The sequence below is a fragment of the Balaenoptera physalus genome, assembly GCF_965194825.1.
Source record: "Balaenoptera physalus genome assembly, chromosome: 7".
Classification (NCBI taxonomy): domain Eukaryota; kingdom Metazoa; phylum Chordata; class Mammalia; order Artiodactyla; family Balaenopteridae; genus Balaenoptera; species Balaenoptera physalus.
Genome location: NC_138886.1, coordinates 113,218,943 through 113,235,873, shown reverse-complemented (window position 1 = coordinate 113,235,873; position 16,931 = coordinate 113,218,943). Strand labels below are relative to the sequence as shown.

General features: G+C 39.6%; 2 protein-coding genes across 4 annotated transcripts in view; one reads left to right on the top strand and one right to left on the bottom strand.

Moving 5' to 3' along the window:
* The window catches only part of FZD3 (frizzled class receptor 3), a 100,801-nt gene extending 87,131 nt beyond the window's left edge, over window positions 1-13,670 (bottom strand). The window contains exons 1-2 of one of the 3 annotated variants that reach the window (XM_082468889.1): window positions 13,397-13,670; window positions 3,991-4,519 (exon numbers count right to left, since the gene is read on the bottom strand). In XM_082468889.1, coding sequence (XP_082325015.1) covers window positions 3,991-4,179 — 189 coding nt within the window. In that variant the 5' untranslated portion in view covers window positions 4,180-4,519; window positions 13,397-13,670. The remainder of the gene's footprint in view (window positions 1-3,990; window positions 4,520-13,396) is intronic. The other 2 variants (XM_082468890.1, XM_082468891.1) reach the window with 2 other exon arrangements.
* Window positions 13,671-13,786: 116 nt separating this feature from the next.
* FBXO16 (F-box protein 16) overlaps window positions 13,787-16,931 on the top strand; it is a 59,601-nt gene continuing 56,456 nt past the window's right edge. The window contains exon 1 of the mRNA XM_082469009.1: window positions 13,787-16,921. The gene's annotated coding sequence lies outside the window, so the exon portion shown is untranslated. The remainder of the gene's footprint in view (window positions 16,922-16,931) is intronic.

The window sequence follows — 16,931 nt, the reverse complement described above, 5'->3', positions numbered from 1 at the left end:
GTGTTCATTATATCACTCCATACATTTCTATCAATATATAACTGAAATTTTCCATAATAAAAAGTTATGGGGAGGGACTTCCCTGGTGGTCAGCCCAGTGGTTAAGAATCCGCCTTCCAACGCAGGGGACACGGGTTTGATCCCTGGTAGGGGAACTAAGATCCTGCATGCAGAGGGGCAACTAAGCCCGTGCGCCACAACTACTGAGCACACGGGCCACAACTAGAGAGCCCAAGCACTTTGGAGCCCACGCACCACAACTACAGAGCCCGCGCACCACAAGGAGGAGCCTGCGTGCCAAAGCGGAGGATCCCACGTGCCACAACGAAGATCCCGCATGCCGCAACTAAGACCTGATGCAGCCAAAAATAAAATAAATAAATACATATTTTTAAAAAAGTGTTAGGGGGAAACAAAAGGCTAAAATTTGAGCTTGGATAACTGGGAGAATGGTTCAAACATGCTTTGTTCTTAATGAGCCATAAAGGATACCAAGAATGTTCAGGCTTTTAGGCTGTATGTTCCCACTAGGCTCTACGCCCCTGCCAGTTTCCCATGCTATAAGAAAATCTTTAATGAGAATTACAAAAGAAAACAGGAAATGGAGGCAAGCAAGAACCATCCAGGAGTTTTACCTCTGATTATCCTACAGTGGTTTAGTTTCAATTAAAAAAAAAAAAGGACAAGCAATCAACCCCTCCCAAAGAAATTAAAGATTGCTTATTCCACAGTCTAACTGAAACTAAACAGGGTGACAAGCAACAAAGAAAAATGCTCTGCATTCACACAGCACTTTAACTTTTCAAAGTTCTTTAATATACACATCACTTGTACCATCTGATCTTAAAACAACTTTGAAAAATGGATAGGGAAAATATTCACTTCCTAGAAGAAACTAACACAAAGGAGTTACAAAACTAATTAGTGGCAGAATACAAGTCTTCTATCCCTGTTTTAGTGCTTCTTTCACTAAACTGTTCTTTCCCATTCAACTGGGTTTAATTATTCAATATAGGAGAAACAGCTGCTCAGATCTCTTTTATTACCACTAAAGTCATAAATACCTGATAACGTGTAGGTTCGTAAAGATAGTTACTGACAATCTGCTGACAATTCGTTGTCCATGCTGGACAGCTCCCAAAAATTTACTTAGCCATTTGGACAGTTCAAAATGGTTTGGGAAACTCAGGAATGCGAAAATATTTTTTCTATCAAAAGCCACAATACTCAGAGGGAAAAGAGAGATATCAAGTTAAGAACTTACAAAAATTTAATGTGTGTGTTTGTGTACAGATGTACATGTTTTGTAAGGTAGGGTAGAGAAATAAACATACTAACAAGGATCTTCTTTTACAACTTAATAAACCCATTTATTTGAACATGCCCCAATTTCAATGAAAGTACAGACTAGGAATTCTCTATATACAATGAAAGAACATCTAACCTGTTGATTGTGAAAAATAATAAGCAAATTTGAAATAACCCAAATTATGCTGTTTCTCTCATCTGTGGCATCCCTAGCTCAATACCATATGCTGTTTCATTCCAAGCACTCATTCTGACTCACCAAGCATCAGTAAAGGAATGGACGCTAGGCAGGCTTGAAGCCTGGGTCTGCTGAAAGATGCTACACCTAGGAAACTGTCTTTCAATTCATCCACTCCCACAGTAAACACTCAAGAATGTGCTGGGATTACTTGTTCCAATTACTCACTCTCACTAAAAGTTGGCAAGCTGATCCAATTTCCTGGATCAGAGATGGAGGGTGTCATCAGCAGATATACGTCCTTGTAAGGACGCAAGAATCCTTCCTTCCATTTGGAAGTATGCTGTGTTGACTGAATTTCCACATCCTTTGCAGTTACAGAAACTTTACACTCTCAAACTGTCAGATGATTCTGTCAGTGGCATCACTGTCCTGATGTGACAACCAAGCAACTATCCCCGACATTAATTACTTCATATCACTAGAGCCTTCTCTTACAAATTATTACTCATTTAGGTTCTCTCCCTAGAATGTGAGGAATTCAAACAGATGCAATCTCACTGCCAGTAAAATATCTAGACTATATGGGCATGTTTGAGAAGAGAGCAGAGACAGCTCACCATGCCATCATTATGAGTGCCCCAGGAGCCCACAACTAGAGATGCAAGTTCATGTGAAACAAATACACATCATCTTTCTAGTACTTTCTCTCTAGGGTCACTTAGAAATGAAATTTGGAATAGAATTAACATTTGTGGATCACCTATTGTGTGTCATGCATTGTGCTAGCTACTTAAATCTCTCATTTAATCCTAACAGCCCTTGAAAGTATTTCTGTTATTAGTGCCTTTTCACAAATGATTTTCACAGGGATGTTAGGTGACTTAAGCCCAAAGGCTGAAAGCTACTATATGGCAGAGCCAAAAGTTAAACCCAATCAGTACATATATCTTTATGACTTATTTCTTACAATTCTATTTGCCTTCCAAAGGAGTTCTACTGACTGATAATGATACTAGAAACAAAGGTATTCCTACTTCAGTTTTTTTGTGAGAGAACTGATAGCTTTAATACCCAACAGGGACTACCATGCCTGGAACCGAATTACTATATTAAACCAATATCCATTTTCATATATCCTATTCGGACAGTCTATACCAAACCTCTCTTTACCAGTTAGACTTTGTGTGGTCAGAGGAAGAGCAGAAATGTTTTATTCAACCTCTATAATATTTTCAAATATTTGGAATATATAAGATGCCCTCCACATTTCAAAATCTATGAATAATAATCTTTCTACAAAATTTCCCAGACAGATTTATGTTAGTCTACTTGGATGTAATGAACCTTTGAATTTTACTATAAAATGAAGAATTCCAAAACACGTAGTCTTCAATTTGTTAAAAGCACTGTAACAATGGATTAAAGACTAAAGTACAAAAAACATTCTCTGTAAATTCTATGTATTATGTATCCACATTAATATTAGAATATGGGAAAATGGTAAAAGTTATCACTTTTAAGAGAACTTACTCCAAAAGTACTGTGCCAAGTACGTTATACATGCTTCATTTTGTACCTTACAAAGTGTTAACTCTATTTTACAAGCAAAGTAACTACGGTAAGGAAGTTCACATAACCTGCCCAAAGTAATACAGATAGAAAGTGGCAGAGTTAGAATTCAGACCCAGGTTTGTACAACACCAAAGCCTTCACCTCTTATTGCCACAGTTTACTGCCTCCTAGTTCTTATCTGGTAAACGTATCTTTGTCCATAATTCTAAAACCACTACTGAAACATGTATGTACTTACTTAAACCTATTATTAACTATATCCATTAATTTGTCATAGTTTCTAAGGTAAAATAATTAAATAGTGCCTAAAGAATTATCATTAGAAAAATTCAAGTAAGGCAACCAATTTTCATAAAGTCCTGACGGGTCAAGAACAGATAATTCACACAAGAAAACCTTTTCCGTTACTCGGAAATTACTTTTCTTAAATTGATGTGAACATGGTAAGACCAGGAAATCATTTTAAGTATTTAAGAAAATTCAGATACTGTAAACCACCAGCCTTAAGGCTGAACAAAAGAACCCATTTTCAAAATCATGTTACCTTCAATGTTTAGTAACTGAATTATGAGTACTGTTAGTATAGTCTGTTCTTTAAAGTTTTATTATCAAATAATAGAAAAGATGTAATCATATCATAACTTGGACAATTTTAAACTTCTGAATGGCTATTATCGCCCAAGTTCCAGTGTTTCAAATTTCTTTATAAAAGAATAATGTCTGAAAACTAAGATGAGTAACATTCCCCAAACATGAAATTTTCAATCCATTAGAGTTTGAACCTAAATACATAACTTTGTAATGTACAAGATGTAGTTAAAAACAACATTATTTTCCTGTTGTCTATCAGACACATTCATTAGATTGGTTTAACAGGGCAATACAAGAATCATTTTCTACGACATGTCAAATAATAGATCAAGTCTTACCTCCATTGCCAAAGCTGCTGTCTGTTGGTCATAATGATTCAGAAGATTAGGCATGAAGGTAGTATTATAAGGCAAATCTTGGCACATCCTCAAGGTAATAGGTTCACAAGAAAACAAACTGTGCCCACCTATATGCCCCACAAACATAGTCAAGGGCCACAGAATGAAGACGATCCAACTCATAGCCATGCTTCCTCGACTGAATGAGACTCAGATGATCAGGCCTTCTCAATATGTATTTTGGATCTTTGTACACTTGCAGGTCTCAACTTGAAAGTACTTCTTCTATCTTTCTGTTAAGTTCTTCAAACAGAAATACTCTTTGCACCGTCAGAGGTTTGTTAACTTGGTCTCACAAAAGGCATTTGTTTTTGGTTTCACAATATGGGAAAATGACATCATCTTGCCTCTTCTTTTCATTTTATTACACAGGGCACCACTTGGCCAACATATCAAGTTGATCAACCACATTCCCAAACAACAGATTCCATCTTAGGAGAAGAGCTATTTCTTCCTTTGATTGAAATATCTGAAAAGAAATTTTTTAAAAATGGGAGAAATTAGTCATTTCCTCTCAAAATATTATGGACTTGATAGTAAAATCTTTGATTAGCTCAGTAAAGTTGCAGGATACAAGATCAGTACACAAAAATCAGTTGCGTTTCTATACACTAACAATGAACTACCAGAAAGAGAAATTAAAAAAAAAAAAATCTTTGATGAGAGATATAATACTGACCTAACAGATAAAATACATGGGTATTTCATAAAGATATAGTATAGTTTTTCTACTTTATAATTTATGGTATAGATATACTAACGTAATACATAACCAAGGCAAATTTTCTTCCCTCAGTTGCCTATATAACATATAGTTTAATTTCCCATCTATGATGGGAAATTTCCCATCTATGATGGCAATTTTTCATTTGTCACAAGACATAATTGATCCATTTTGAAAAATCTGTATGTTGTTGTCCTAAATTTTATTTAAATATCTGCCACACTTATAACCTAAGTTATTTAATTTAAATTTTATTATATGTGTTTTAATCATTAATAGTGCAGTTTTTACATTAAATGATTTGGCAGATGGTATCTGTGAAAGATGTAAAATATAAATAAATAGAAAGATATGGATTCAAGCCTCTTTATAGCTCTTTGAGTTGCTTAACTTCTCTGAGCTCAGAACTTTCCTTCCTGAAAATAGCACCTCCCAAAGATGATTTATGAGTGAATTACGAAGTAATGAATGTAAAAGTACTCTATAAAAGGTAAAGCAACATCAAACATTAGGTAGTTTTATTGCTGAATAACAGCTGATACAAAGACTACTACCAACCAATACTGAACTGGCAAAGATTCTAAAAGTAGTATCAGGACATTTTCCCAACATTACTTCATCCTTTTAGACAGTACAAAAATTTAGTACCATAGATGTAGAAACATTTGACCAACAAATGCTTCATTACACACAGCCAAGTTTCAGAGAATAGAAATCATCCCTAGAAAGTTATAGCAGGAACAGGAATGATTCCCAGTTATAGTTTCTTCCAAGTTTTAGAATCTTTGACCTGACACTACTTTTCCAGGGGCAAAACTATGCATCTCATTTGGGGCTGGAAGGGTATAGGTGGAGTGGAAGGCAGGTCTGGCAGGAAAAAAGCATATTCTAAGCTATCATACTTTCATTTGGTTTCATAATGATGTTAAATTTGCTTTTATTTCATTTTGTTTCATAGATATTAGATATTTCTGTTTGCAGTAGACAGCCTAGATTGGGAAAACATGAAAAAGAAAGGTTCAGAAATTCTCAGAGACCCGGGTTAACAGACAACTTAAATATATACTACGGCCCGTGACAGCTTAGACCTTGAGACCTGGAACTGGTTTGGCTTAAGCAGGGAAGGAAACTGTCCTTTGTGCACTGACTATCGATGACTGGGACATCTGCAACCCAAGCTTTAATTACTAGGCAGAAAAAACTATTTGGAGAAAGTAAAGCCATGGCTGAATCGTCCCAATTTCTCCCCCTAGTATATGGTCTTGAGTAGTGGAAGGGAAAAGGAAAGTCTGTGGCCTCCAGAATTAGGAACACTAAAGATACAAGCAATCCCGGCCCCAAACATCTAATCTCTCTAATACTGAAATCTCTAAACCAGAAATATTTGCAAAAGCTTCTTGGCCTGCCATATATTTTCCTCCTTCAAGCTGGTCCCAAAAATGTGATGTCTGGCTATAGAAAACTGATAATAAACACAGTCATTCATATTTAAGCTTAATTACCATGCAGCACAGTAACAATTATGCATATCATTAAATGTGTCAAATAACCACTGAAAGCTTTATTTGGTTACAGTATTAAAACATCCATGTAAGTTCCATCTTTGTAGTTTGCTGCTTATGCAGCATGTTCATCTGCTTGCATCTAAAAAAAAAAAAATTAAAGGGAACATTGCTCCCTACTGAATATGTATATAACAATAAGAATTTCAAAAATTTCATTTAGACTAATCTATTTTTCAAGCAGTATGGGTTTCAAATATATGGTTCAAAGAAGACTACCACATAAAACTTGAGGGAGAAACTAAGCAATAGCTCATTGGGTTTTTGAAACTAGATGAGAAACCCCCTTATACTTCTGCCTACTCTATTTACTTGTTTTTCTCTCAATTAATCCTTTTGCCTCATTTACAAGCAAGGCTTCCCACCACCTTACAAAAGTGCTTTCCTTTATGTACTACGACATTCAAATTTCCATATATCAGGACTTCCCTGGTGGCACAGTGGTTAAGAATCCACCCGCCAATGCAGGGGACACCAGGTTTGATCCCTGGTCCGGGAAGATTCCACATGCCACTGAGCAACTATCCCGTGCGCCACAACTACTGAGCCTGCACTCTAAGGCCTGTGTGCCCCAACTATTGAGCCCACATGCTGCAACTACTGAAACCCATGCACCTAGAGCCCGTGCTCTGCAACAAGAGAAGCCACCACAATGAGAAGCCTGCGTACCACAACGAAGAGTAGCCCCTACTCGCTACAACCAGAGAAAGCCCGCGCACAGCAACAAAGACCCAACGCAGCCAAAAAATAAAAAAAATATTTCCACATATCAAAACATTTTTGTAAAATTATTATGTTAGGCTGGGGTATAATCTTAACACATCAAGAGTAGTTTATGATTATTAAAATAAATAAGAAAAAAAAAACAGTGGAATGCCGTGAGACAAAAAGAAAAATAGGAATAGTAAAAATCTTAAAGAATTTATATTTCCCCCAAATCAGAGGTGCCCTAATCTTAATGTGTAGCAGATTCACAGATTCCCCCATAAGTCTAAGAAATCTGAACCTCTGGAAAATGATATGCATTCTAATGATTATCTCAGGTTCTGTTACAGGTGATCTATAAGTCATATTTTGAGAAATGCTATCCTAAAATAGAGAAATTTAAGAGTATAGGATATTTGTACGTAATTGTGTACTTAGCAAAAGTAATACATACAATGAATTTTTTAAAAAGCAGATAAAGAATACTTTAATAGAAAAATGGGAAAAAGACATAAATTTACAAAAGAAATACAAATAGCCAACAAACACATGAAAAGATATTCAACTTTACTACTAAAAACGTGAACATGATATATAACATTTTTGCCAATCAGATAGGCAAAATAAGAATAATAGAACACAGTATAGGAGAGGGTGCAGGGAAAAGAACATTTTCAACATTCCAACACTTTCAAACACTATGGTTTTTTTTTTGGCCGTGTGGCTTGTGGGATCTTAGTTCCCCCACCAGGGATTGAGTCCAGGCCATGGCAGTGAAAGTGCCTAACCTCTGGACTGCCAGGGAATTCCCCACTTTCAAATACTACTGGTGGGAATGTAAACTAGTTGGTATTTCAAAAAAAACAGCTACGTACATCAAAAGCCCTTAAAATGTGTACAATCTGATAAAGCAAACCTAGTCTATAATTTATTCTAAGAAAGTAAACACAGGGACTTCCCTGGTGGCGCAGTGGTTAAGAATCTGCCTGTCAGTGCAGGGGACATGGGTTCGATCCCTGGTCTGGGAAGAACCCACATGCTGCAGAGCAACTAAGCCCGTGCATCACAACTACTGAGCCTGCGCGCCCTAGAGCCTGTGCTCCGCAACAAGAGAAGCCACCACAATGAGAAGCCCGCGCACCGCAAAAAAGAGCAGCCCCCAGCTCGCCACAACTAGAGAAAGCCCGCACACAGCAACGAAGACCCATGGAGCCAAAAATAAATCAAAAAAAAAAAAAAAGTAAACACAAGTACACATGATGTATAACCAAAATGTTAGTGCAACATTGTTTATAAAATAAAAACCAGAGGCAACCTATAAGTCTACCAATAAGTAACTGGTTAAACTATGGTACAACCAATACATGATATACTCACTAAAAATGATGAGCAGGATCTGTATATGTTGACATGGTAAGACAGTAACAATAAGTACAAAATAAAATTTAAAAATGGTTTGCAAAACAGCATATATATATATATATATATATATATATCCCACTTTTGTCAAAAAGATACATACACAGAACAGAATAAAACTATTTCAGTTGTTTAAAAATAAAATATTATAGGGAATTCCCTGGCACTCCAGTGGTTAGGAGTCCGCGCTTCCACTGCAGGGGGCACAGGGTTCCATCCCTAGTTGGGGAACTAAGATCTCGCATGCTGTGTGGCCAAAAAACGAAAACAAAAAATAAATAAATAAAATATTATAAATGCTAAAATTTTATTTAAAAATCTGTCGTATATTATTTGTGTATGGGATAATTTAACTCTGCTAAATCTATAAATGTGTGCTGACTAGCTGACAAGAATACTAGCCGAATCACTGATTTATTGGCTGCTAATTCAGCAACAAGCCAAGGGACACAAAACTGTCCTACTGTAGGTAGTAAGAAAAGCAAAAAAACTGATGATCAACATAGTATGAGTCAAAAACTGATTTTCAATATTGAAAAAAATCAGATCACTTATCAGCTGAATCAAATGTTGTTATACACAGTTTTAAAAAAAACTTTTGATATGTATTCTAAACTGCTTTTAAATAACATAATGAAATACCTGCTTCTAATCAGGATCATGTGAGTATGGCTAGCAACAGTCATTCTTCCTAAGGTAGAATCATCCTTGGAAAAGCTGTAAGTTGAAGTTCCAGACAGCAGGACACAGAGAAGATTCGGGACCCCAAGAGATACTGCCAAAATATAGCAACTCATTAAATAAAGGTTAAAAGTCCTTCTGGCATTCTTACTGATATTATATTTTTTTACTATAAGAATCTGCAGAATCTCCGCTGAATAAAGGGAACTGTTGGATTAGCATAACTGGAGTGAACAGCCTCAGGAGGCAGGGCCCAGTAAAAAGTGAGCGATATGGCAACAGTTGTTCATGCCCTAACCCTGAGAAAAGAGGCACATTCCCTTCTCTACAGAGCAATATAAGATAACATGGAAAACTGATTTCAGATTAAGCTACTTGATTATCATTTCATCACAAAACAAAATGGAATAGATACATTTAAACATACACTTCAATTTTTATCAATGTGTAACATCAGGAATCTGGTATTACCCAATTTACCAGTTTTCTTTTGATGATAGAAAGTAAAAGCCCTTAAAATAAGCTGAGTATTTGTCCTGAAGAACAGCAATAAAGGGGATGCAATCTTGGAAGACTGTCTTCCCAGGCTGGCTACAAAGCCAGACCCAAAGAACTCAAGTGGGAAAAGCAGGAGATGGCAACTGTGAAGAGGAAAGCAGGCTGAATCCCCAAAGAAACAATGACAACAGTGGGCCCTGAGGGCTTGTCAAGAGGGTCCTGCAACAAAAGATTATGTTCAGCAATTCTATTCCAATTCACACTTTCTGTACAGAAAGTGATCTGGTTCATCATTCTCAGCTTAGATTTAATTTTCTTGACACTCTATAAATGTAGATAACATTTTGCATTTCCAATTCAGAAATACCATCTAAAGGTTGCCTCAAATACAGTGGCTGCAATGGGAACAGGAGAAATATTCCTTGTCTTCTTTCAGAGGAGTTTTCCAAGAATGCATTACAAGGATTAGCAATGACTACCTCTAAAGAGTTTCTTCTCTCAAGTAAATTACTGTCTTGTTGGAGAGCAAAATATACATTCAGAGCATACTCACTGCTCTAAGTGTTAGGTTCCTTTTCCTAAAACCCATGTAGTTTTTGGCCTTTTGTTTTCCATATCTTATTACTTAAAAAATAAATTCATTCTCGAAATACTGTTTCCTGGTTGTAAAAAGAAAATTTATACACCTCCATACTTAATTCATAGGTCCTAGATTCCTATTAATCTCAGAGTATCTCCGTCCTACTTCATCTCTGTAATTTTTAAAGTTCATCTTGTCATCTACTGATTACAACAGATAATCTAATCTTCCAGTGTGCTCAGCGATAGGGCTTAGAAAGAAAAACAAACACAGGAAAAACAAATACATCTAAGTTCAAAATTAAAATGAATGGTAGGCATCAAAATCCAGTCCATTTTACAAATTATACATTACTTTTAAGACTAAAGAAAGCAGAAGATCTTTTAAAACTAATCTAAAAACAAAACTGGAAAGTTAAAAGATGGCCAGATTCTGGACTAAAAAAAAAAAAAAAAATCAGGTGACATTCCAGCCTGGCTTCCCTTTTCAATTAAAATTTGTTCAGAAAATGCTCTAATATCAAGCCCCTGATTTTTTTTTTTCCCCTTTAGCATGGTTGTATGCTTTGACTATAAAATTAGTTCAGTGAGATAAAATTTGGGGACCAGGATTTTTTTTTAGCCGACTAGCCTAGTTATATTTATCTCAACCTTCATTTGCAGTGAATTCCTTGGATCCACCAAAACTGTCGCTAGTTCTCAGTATAACAAATTGGAATTCAAAGAGAGATCCATCATTTTTGATGCAATAGTCAGTTAAAACTGCTTCCTAGCCAATGAAGAGTTGTTACTCTTCAAACATTTATTCCTAGCCTTATGGAAATGCCACTATTAAAAACCTTCATTTCTTTCCTCAAGACCCTGCTACACATCTTTAGGCAAACCTACACTGAACAATCTCTCGTACATATTTCAAAGTCTTGCTTTTCATTTGCACTATTGCTCTTTATGTGGGCAGCTGCAGCTTTAAGCAGCCCTAATTCTAGAGTTTTAGGGGTTAAAAAAAAAACAAACCTGAGGCCAACACTGCTCTCCCCTGCGAAAGAAGGTAAAGATGTGGTAAGAACTGTTTCCTACCACCTGTCTCTTAAAGAAAATAAAGTCAATAGCAGCCTAACATCAACAAACTAATATGCTCAGAATAAGTTTTCAGTATAAAATCTCATAGTTTTACTAACAAATATGAAATTTAAGTTGGGGAGAGACATTTTGTCCTGTCAAGTGGGAAACAGAGGACTTATTGTGAGTTAAAAACTCCCCTCTCTTTGCCCAATGATGAAGCTTTCACATTGTACTATACAAAGAAAGAATGTGCACTTTACTATTATATTCCCCTCAACCCTCCCTACTTCAAATATCTCAATTATGGGACTCCCAAGAAAAAGCCACCTAAATGTTCACAGCACAGAATAAAGCTCAGAGAAATACAGTAGCTAAGATGAAAAAAGGAATGAAAGAGCCTACGGTCCTTTCTTCTTTTATTAATGGGACACTGGTAGATTCAAGAGAGATATGGAGGTAGAGAATATTAGTGGATGAGAAAAAGAAAAAGAAAAAAAAAAAGAAGTAGGAGGAAAGAGAAGGTAGGATGGTAGGCTTTACTAATTACCTTATTTTCCTGATAGTTTCAAAGCCCTTGGGGGGTAGAGGAGGAACACGTTATTCCACTAAATAAAAGGCAACCCGGTAAGAGAAGGGCTGCATCTCAATTATCTTTTATCTTCAGCTCTATCCTTGCAAGCCTGCCCCCTTAAGCTTTTACACCACTTTCCTGTCTTATTACCTCTATGTTGTGGTTTGGTAGGTAGTTCAAGTAAATGCTTTTTTTTTTTTCCCCTGGAGGAAAAAGATGGTATTGATTTGCTTAAAAGTACGGATGGAAAGCGTTATCTTGAGGAGTAAATGCTTCTTAATAACCAAACTACTGATTGATCTATTCCTTTGACTGTCAGCACACCACTAAAGGCTAAAAGAAGGCTGAAGAGGGAGGTAACATCCCCAATGTCAGGTCTTTGTTTCCTTGCTCTTGCGGTACTGGCTTTGCCAAGTAACCAAATTCCTGTAAATAAACATGACAGGTCTATGAGAACTACTTCTATAAAATAAGATCTTGCTTGGCTGTTTCTATATAGCAGTTATTCATTTCCATAGCTGCTAGTCTGCTCTGCTGCTCCAACCGATTAAATTTAGAAGGAAACCAAAATTCAAATTCTCATTTTAATTCTGGGCCAAAAACCGGACCTCTTTCCTACAGCAGATATTTTGCAACTTTAAGTTGACTCCTATGCCTGAATTAGTGGCATGTGCTTTTGTTCGAAAAAAAAAAAAGAAAGAAAGAAAAGAAAAAAAAAGAAGCAGCCGTCTTTCTCTTATTGAGGAGGCACCTAACTCTTCAAAAGCCTCTAGGAAGCTGCTAAAACGTCTTGAAGTATTTTAACAGCAGCTTTATTTCAGAGGCTATGGATGAGCTGCCCCGCGGTACCCCAGGGCAAACACACGGAGCATCAAAGCGGGCAGCGGGGGAAGCCTCGGGGAGGGAGCAGCAGACTTTGCGAACTGACGGGAGGGAGGGGAGGGAACAACTTTTAGGACTGGAAACAGGAGGCCGGTCAGATGCTGAGACGCCGCCCGGGCCCGGGGAAGCCTCGACGCGGGTCTCGGGCGGACCCCCGCGCCCTGACGCGCAGCCCTCGGTGCATTGTCCTCCCCGCCGGCGGCCGCGTCCTCCACCCACGCCCCGGGCGGCCCCGGAGCGCCACACGCCCCCGCGGCGCCCACCGAGGCGGAGGGCTGGGCCGGGGGCGGCGCGGAGGGAACGCGGGCCACACTCGCACAGGTTGCCCAGCGCGAGCTCGGGACCGAGAGGGTTAATCCTGTCCGCGAGCATCTGTCCGCCTCAACCCCCAGCCCCAAACCCCGCTCCCCCGCGCCCCGCCGGCCCGCCGCCCACCCCGAGAAGCCCCGAGACACCCCGCCACAGCCCGGCACCCAAGGCTTTTGTTTTGGCCGCGACGAGAATAACGATCCCTGAGGAGGAGCTGCCGGGGCTGCTGGTGGCTCCTCGGCATAGGGTTAGACAGAGGAGCGGGCAGCCGCGGCGGCACCTCCTCAGTCCCCACACTCCCCGAGCCCTCTTCCCGCTGAGCCGGACGGGGGAGCCGCACGCTCCGGGGCTCACCTCACACCTCGGGGCCGGGCTCCTGGGGGGCTGCGGCGCCGGCCGTGGGTGGCCGCGGGTCCCTCAGGTAAACGGAGCGAAGGAGGACCGCCTGCGCGCGCCTCGGAGCGACCGCGAGCTTTCGCGAGCGCCGGGGCGCGCGGCCAGCGGAGCGAGCGCGCGCGCGCACGCACGGCGCAGGCGCGCTGCGCACGCGCGGCCGAGCGTTCCCATTTTGAGCTCAGCTGCCTGAAACCCGCTCCGCTCGCCTCGTTTTTCCCGGCTTCGAGCCGCGGGTGATGCCTGGCGCTTCCTATCCCCCACGGAGTCGTTCCGAGCTCTGGAAGCGTTTTTCTTAAATAAACCGCTTTGCAAAGCTGCTGAGACAGCGCGCCGACTCTCATCTCTCAAGCCTGGGATGCTAGTATTGCGAGACTACCCGGACCTGTTTTGAGAACCAGTGTGCCCCCGGGGACCCGGGAATTGGAGATGGTTAAGAGGCGGGTCACCAGCTGCTGAGGGTGGCACTGGGTTCAGGTGGAGGTAGTCAACTGGCCTGTTGCACAGCTCCAGGCTGAAACAACAGAGCAGACAGGATACCTGCCCGTGAACAGTTTATATCTTCTTTACCAGCACCTTAGCAGGTGGAGCTTGTGGTTGATCGGTGGCATTCCCCCATCTTTTGCTCCTTAGGAAACGTTTCTCCTCGCTTTTTCTACATAAGTAATTTTAGAACTGAAAGATTTCTCAGAAGTCATCTAAACCCAACCTCTCATTTTTCAGACGCGGAAAAGAACGGTCCAGAAAGGTTAAATGACTTACCCAAAGTCACACAGCGTTTGAATGGCTGAGTTTGGATTCATTTCAAGCCAAAACTGTTCTTTTTGCCTACATTATTTTACCTACCTTTCTCTTCCTTTTCGTCCGTTTTCAACCGAGACTTCACAGGCATCATTTTGATCTGTGGTAGCACACAGGACAAAGTAATATTTTGATCTTGTCGCACAATATGAATGTACTTAACTGTACACTTGGTTAAGTTGGTAAATTTTGGTTCGTATATTTTAACATAATTTTTTTAAAGGTATTCCCTAAATGATAAATGTTGAGCTGAGGCAGCCATAAATACAGTTGAACGTCAGAAGATGAGCTATGGGAAAGCGCATCATAAAAGAGATCTGAAGAGACATTTTCAATTTCGTTAATAAATAACTACTCGTGCAGTAACATTTGAAAAAAAAAAAAATACTATTGATCCTTAGGCTGATTCTTAGCAAGTCATTGTGTCCTGTGGAGCCAACACTGCCTCTACCGAGAGTGAGTGAAGCAGCTAAGAGCATTTGTGAAAATCTGTGTGGACCTGCTTCATGTACTTCCAGATCCCTTGTACCTCCAGATCTTCTGGAGATGTGCTGCTAGCACATTTTTTATGCAATTTACACACGGACACATTGAAGCTGTCAGGCATAGAACATATCTTGGTTCACACCGGGAGGTGGGAATGATGTAGAAATTATCACCGAATGTAGCAACATGATCACATCTCAGAAATAGAACACTGAGTGGAAAAACCAAACTACAAGATATGTAAATTATGATAGCTCTCTAAAACCGACGTATTGTTTATGAGGTCAACCATGTATATACAGTAAGCATAAAAAGTGGATTAGTGGGCTACACACTAATTTCACGATAGTGGTTGCCTCTAGGCAAGCAGGGTGGGGAATGAGATCTGGGAAGCATGCAAAAGGGGCTTCAACTGTTAATCACACACAGGAAGCAAAATGTTAACATTTAAAAAAATCTCTGTGGGGAGACAAGGGTGTTTCTTAGGCAAGTCTCTAAACTTTTCTTTGTGGTTGAAATGTTGAAATGTTTCATTTAAAAGTAATGTTGAATTATCAAGGATATTGAGCCAATGCGCTCACCATGAACACAGCGTGAATGGTGGTGTTCAGCCTTGGAGGGTCAGAAGTCAGACTGATGAAGGGCTGATCAAGGAGAGGTCTAGAGGGTGCTGGTTGAGAGGATCGAAGAAAGGGACCTTATTTTCATGGATAAAAATACTCAGCTCTAACAGGGATAAAATGTTCTGCTCTCTTTAAACCCATCTCTCTTTCATTCAATGCTGTAACCACCAGTAGAAAATCTTTAATGAGCGGGAACTTCACAGAGACACAGCACTCTACCAGCATGTTGTTAAAACTGGTCTCTTTCTGGATGAACCCGTCTTGAAACCATACATGTTAACTGGTAATACACGGTAATTTAGTACTGCATCTACCTACCTCCCCCAGGCCTCTGCCCCTGCAAAAAGGCTTTGTTTATTCATTTTACATACAACCTGATCATGTGGAAAAACCACTAGGCTGGAATTCAGACAACCTAGGTTCTAATTTCATTTTGGCCACTTACTGATCCTTTGTCAACTCACGGAAAGCAACAACCTCTATGAGCTTCACTTTTGATTTTCTTTTTAAATGGGAGATATACAAATGCTGCCTATTTCAAAACTATGAAACGATACAAACAGTTTACATTTGTTTGCATTGGAGTACATTTTAATCTATTTTAGGAAATATTAGTGAAAAAGTCTTTTTTGTTTTTCTAATTTGTTTAGCTGCTGCCCATAAGAACTGCTTTACGTTTACCAGAGAAGCTCCGTTCTGAAATGTTGAATGTTTTGTTTTTCTCTAACACTTGTTTATAGTTCTATCACAGTAGTTATCACTGTGGTCCTTACGGTAGTTATTTCTACATTGCATTTTCCAGGTTTCCTCATTAGATTTCTTTTTTTATCCTTGCATTCTCACTCCGCCTCTCATTACATGGTGGATGCTCCACAAATTTAATTAAATTAGACTGATCCTAAAATTTCCCAAATTTGGAGCTATTCTTATTAAGGCATGCCATCTGCTGGTTCCCTGGTGTATCCGTCAGTCGGCCTGAATTCTTTAATCCAATAAATTAAAAGTCATGGTGAAGCATTTGCGAGTTTGTGTGTTGGGCAATTTTCCCACGTTCTTCCACTTCCTGTGTGCAGGTGCTATTCTTTCACTGAACCTCTCTAGAATTCTTTTTCCTCCAACCTTCTTTTACCTGTTGGCCACTCTTAAAACCCGGAGAAATGGAGTTGACGTTTTGGAACCCTGGAGCGACCAGAACGATATAACTGGGCATGCTCAGTAGGTTGGCCTGATTTGGAACACACTTATGTCTTGAATGAGGGCTTTTAAGGCTGTTTATTTCAGGATCGGCTGCATCTTCGTACTAGCATTATATTGGGAGATTGCAGTCCCTGCCACCCTCTTGGCGCGCACACTTTTTCTTTTTATCCGTGTGCCCAATTTTGGAGCCAGCCCTCCAGGATCTCCTGGCCAATCAAGAGACCACACACTGTTGCCTAAGAGACCCCGGGTGCCAGCGAAAAGGTTTATAGACGGTGATTGGACTACTGAAAGGGGTGGGGGCTAGACAGAGTCAAAGAAACAGCAACTACGGCAACACCAGTGCCGGAGGCTTGAAGAGAAAGACGAACCCAAAGAGGTGAGAGCAG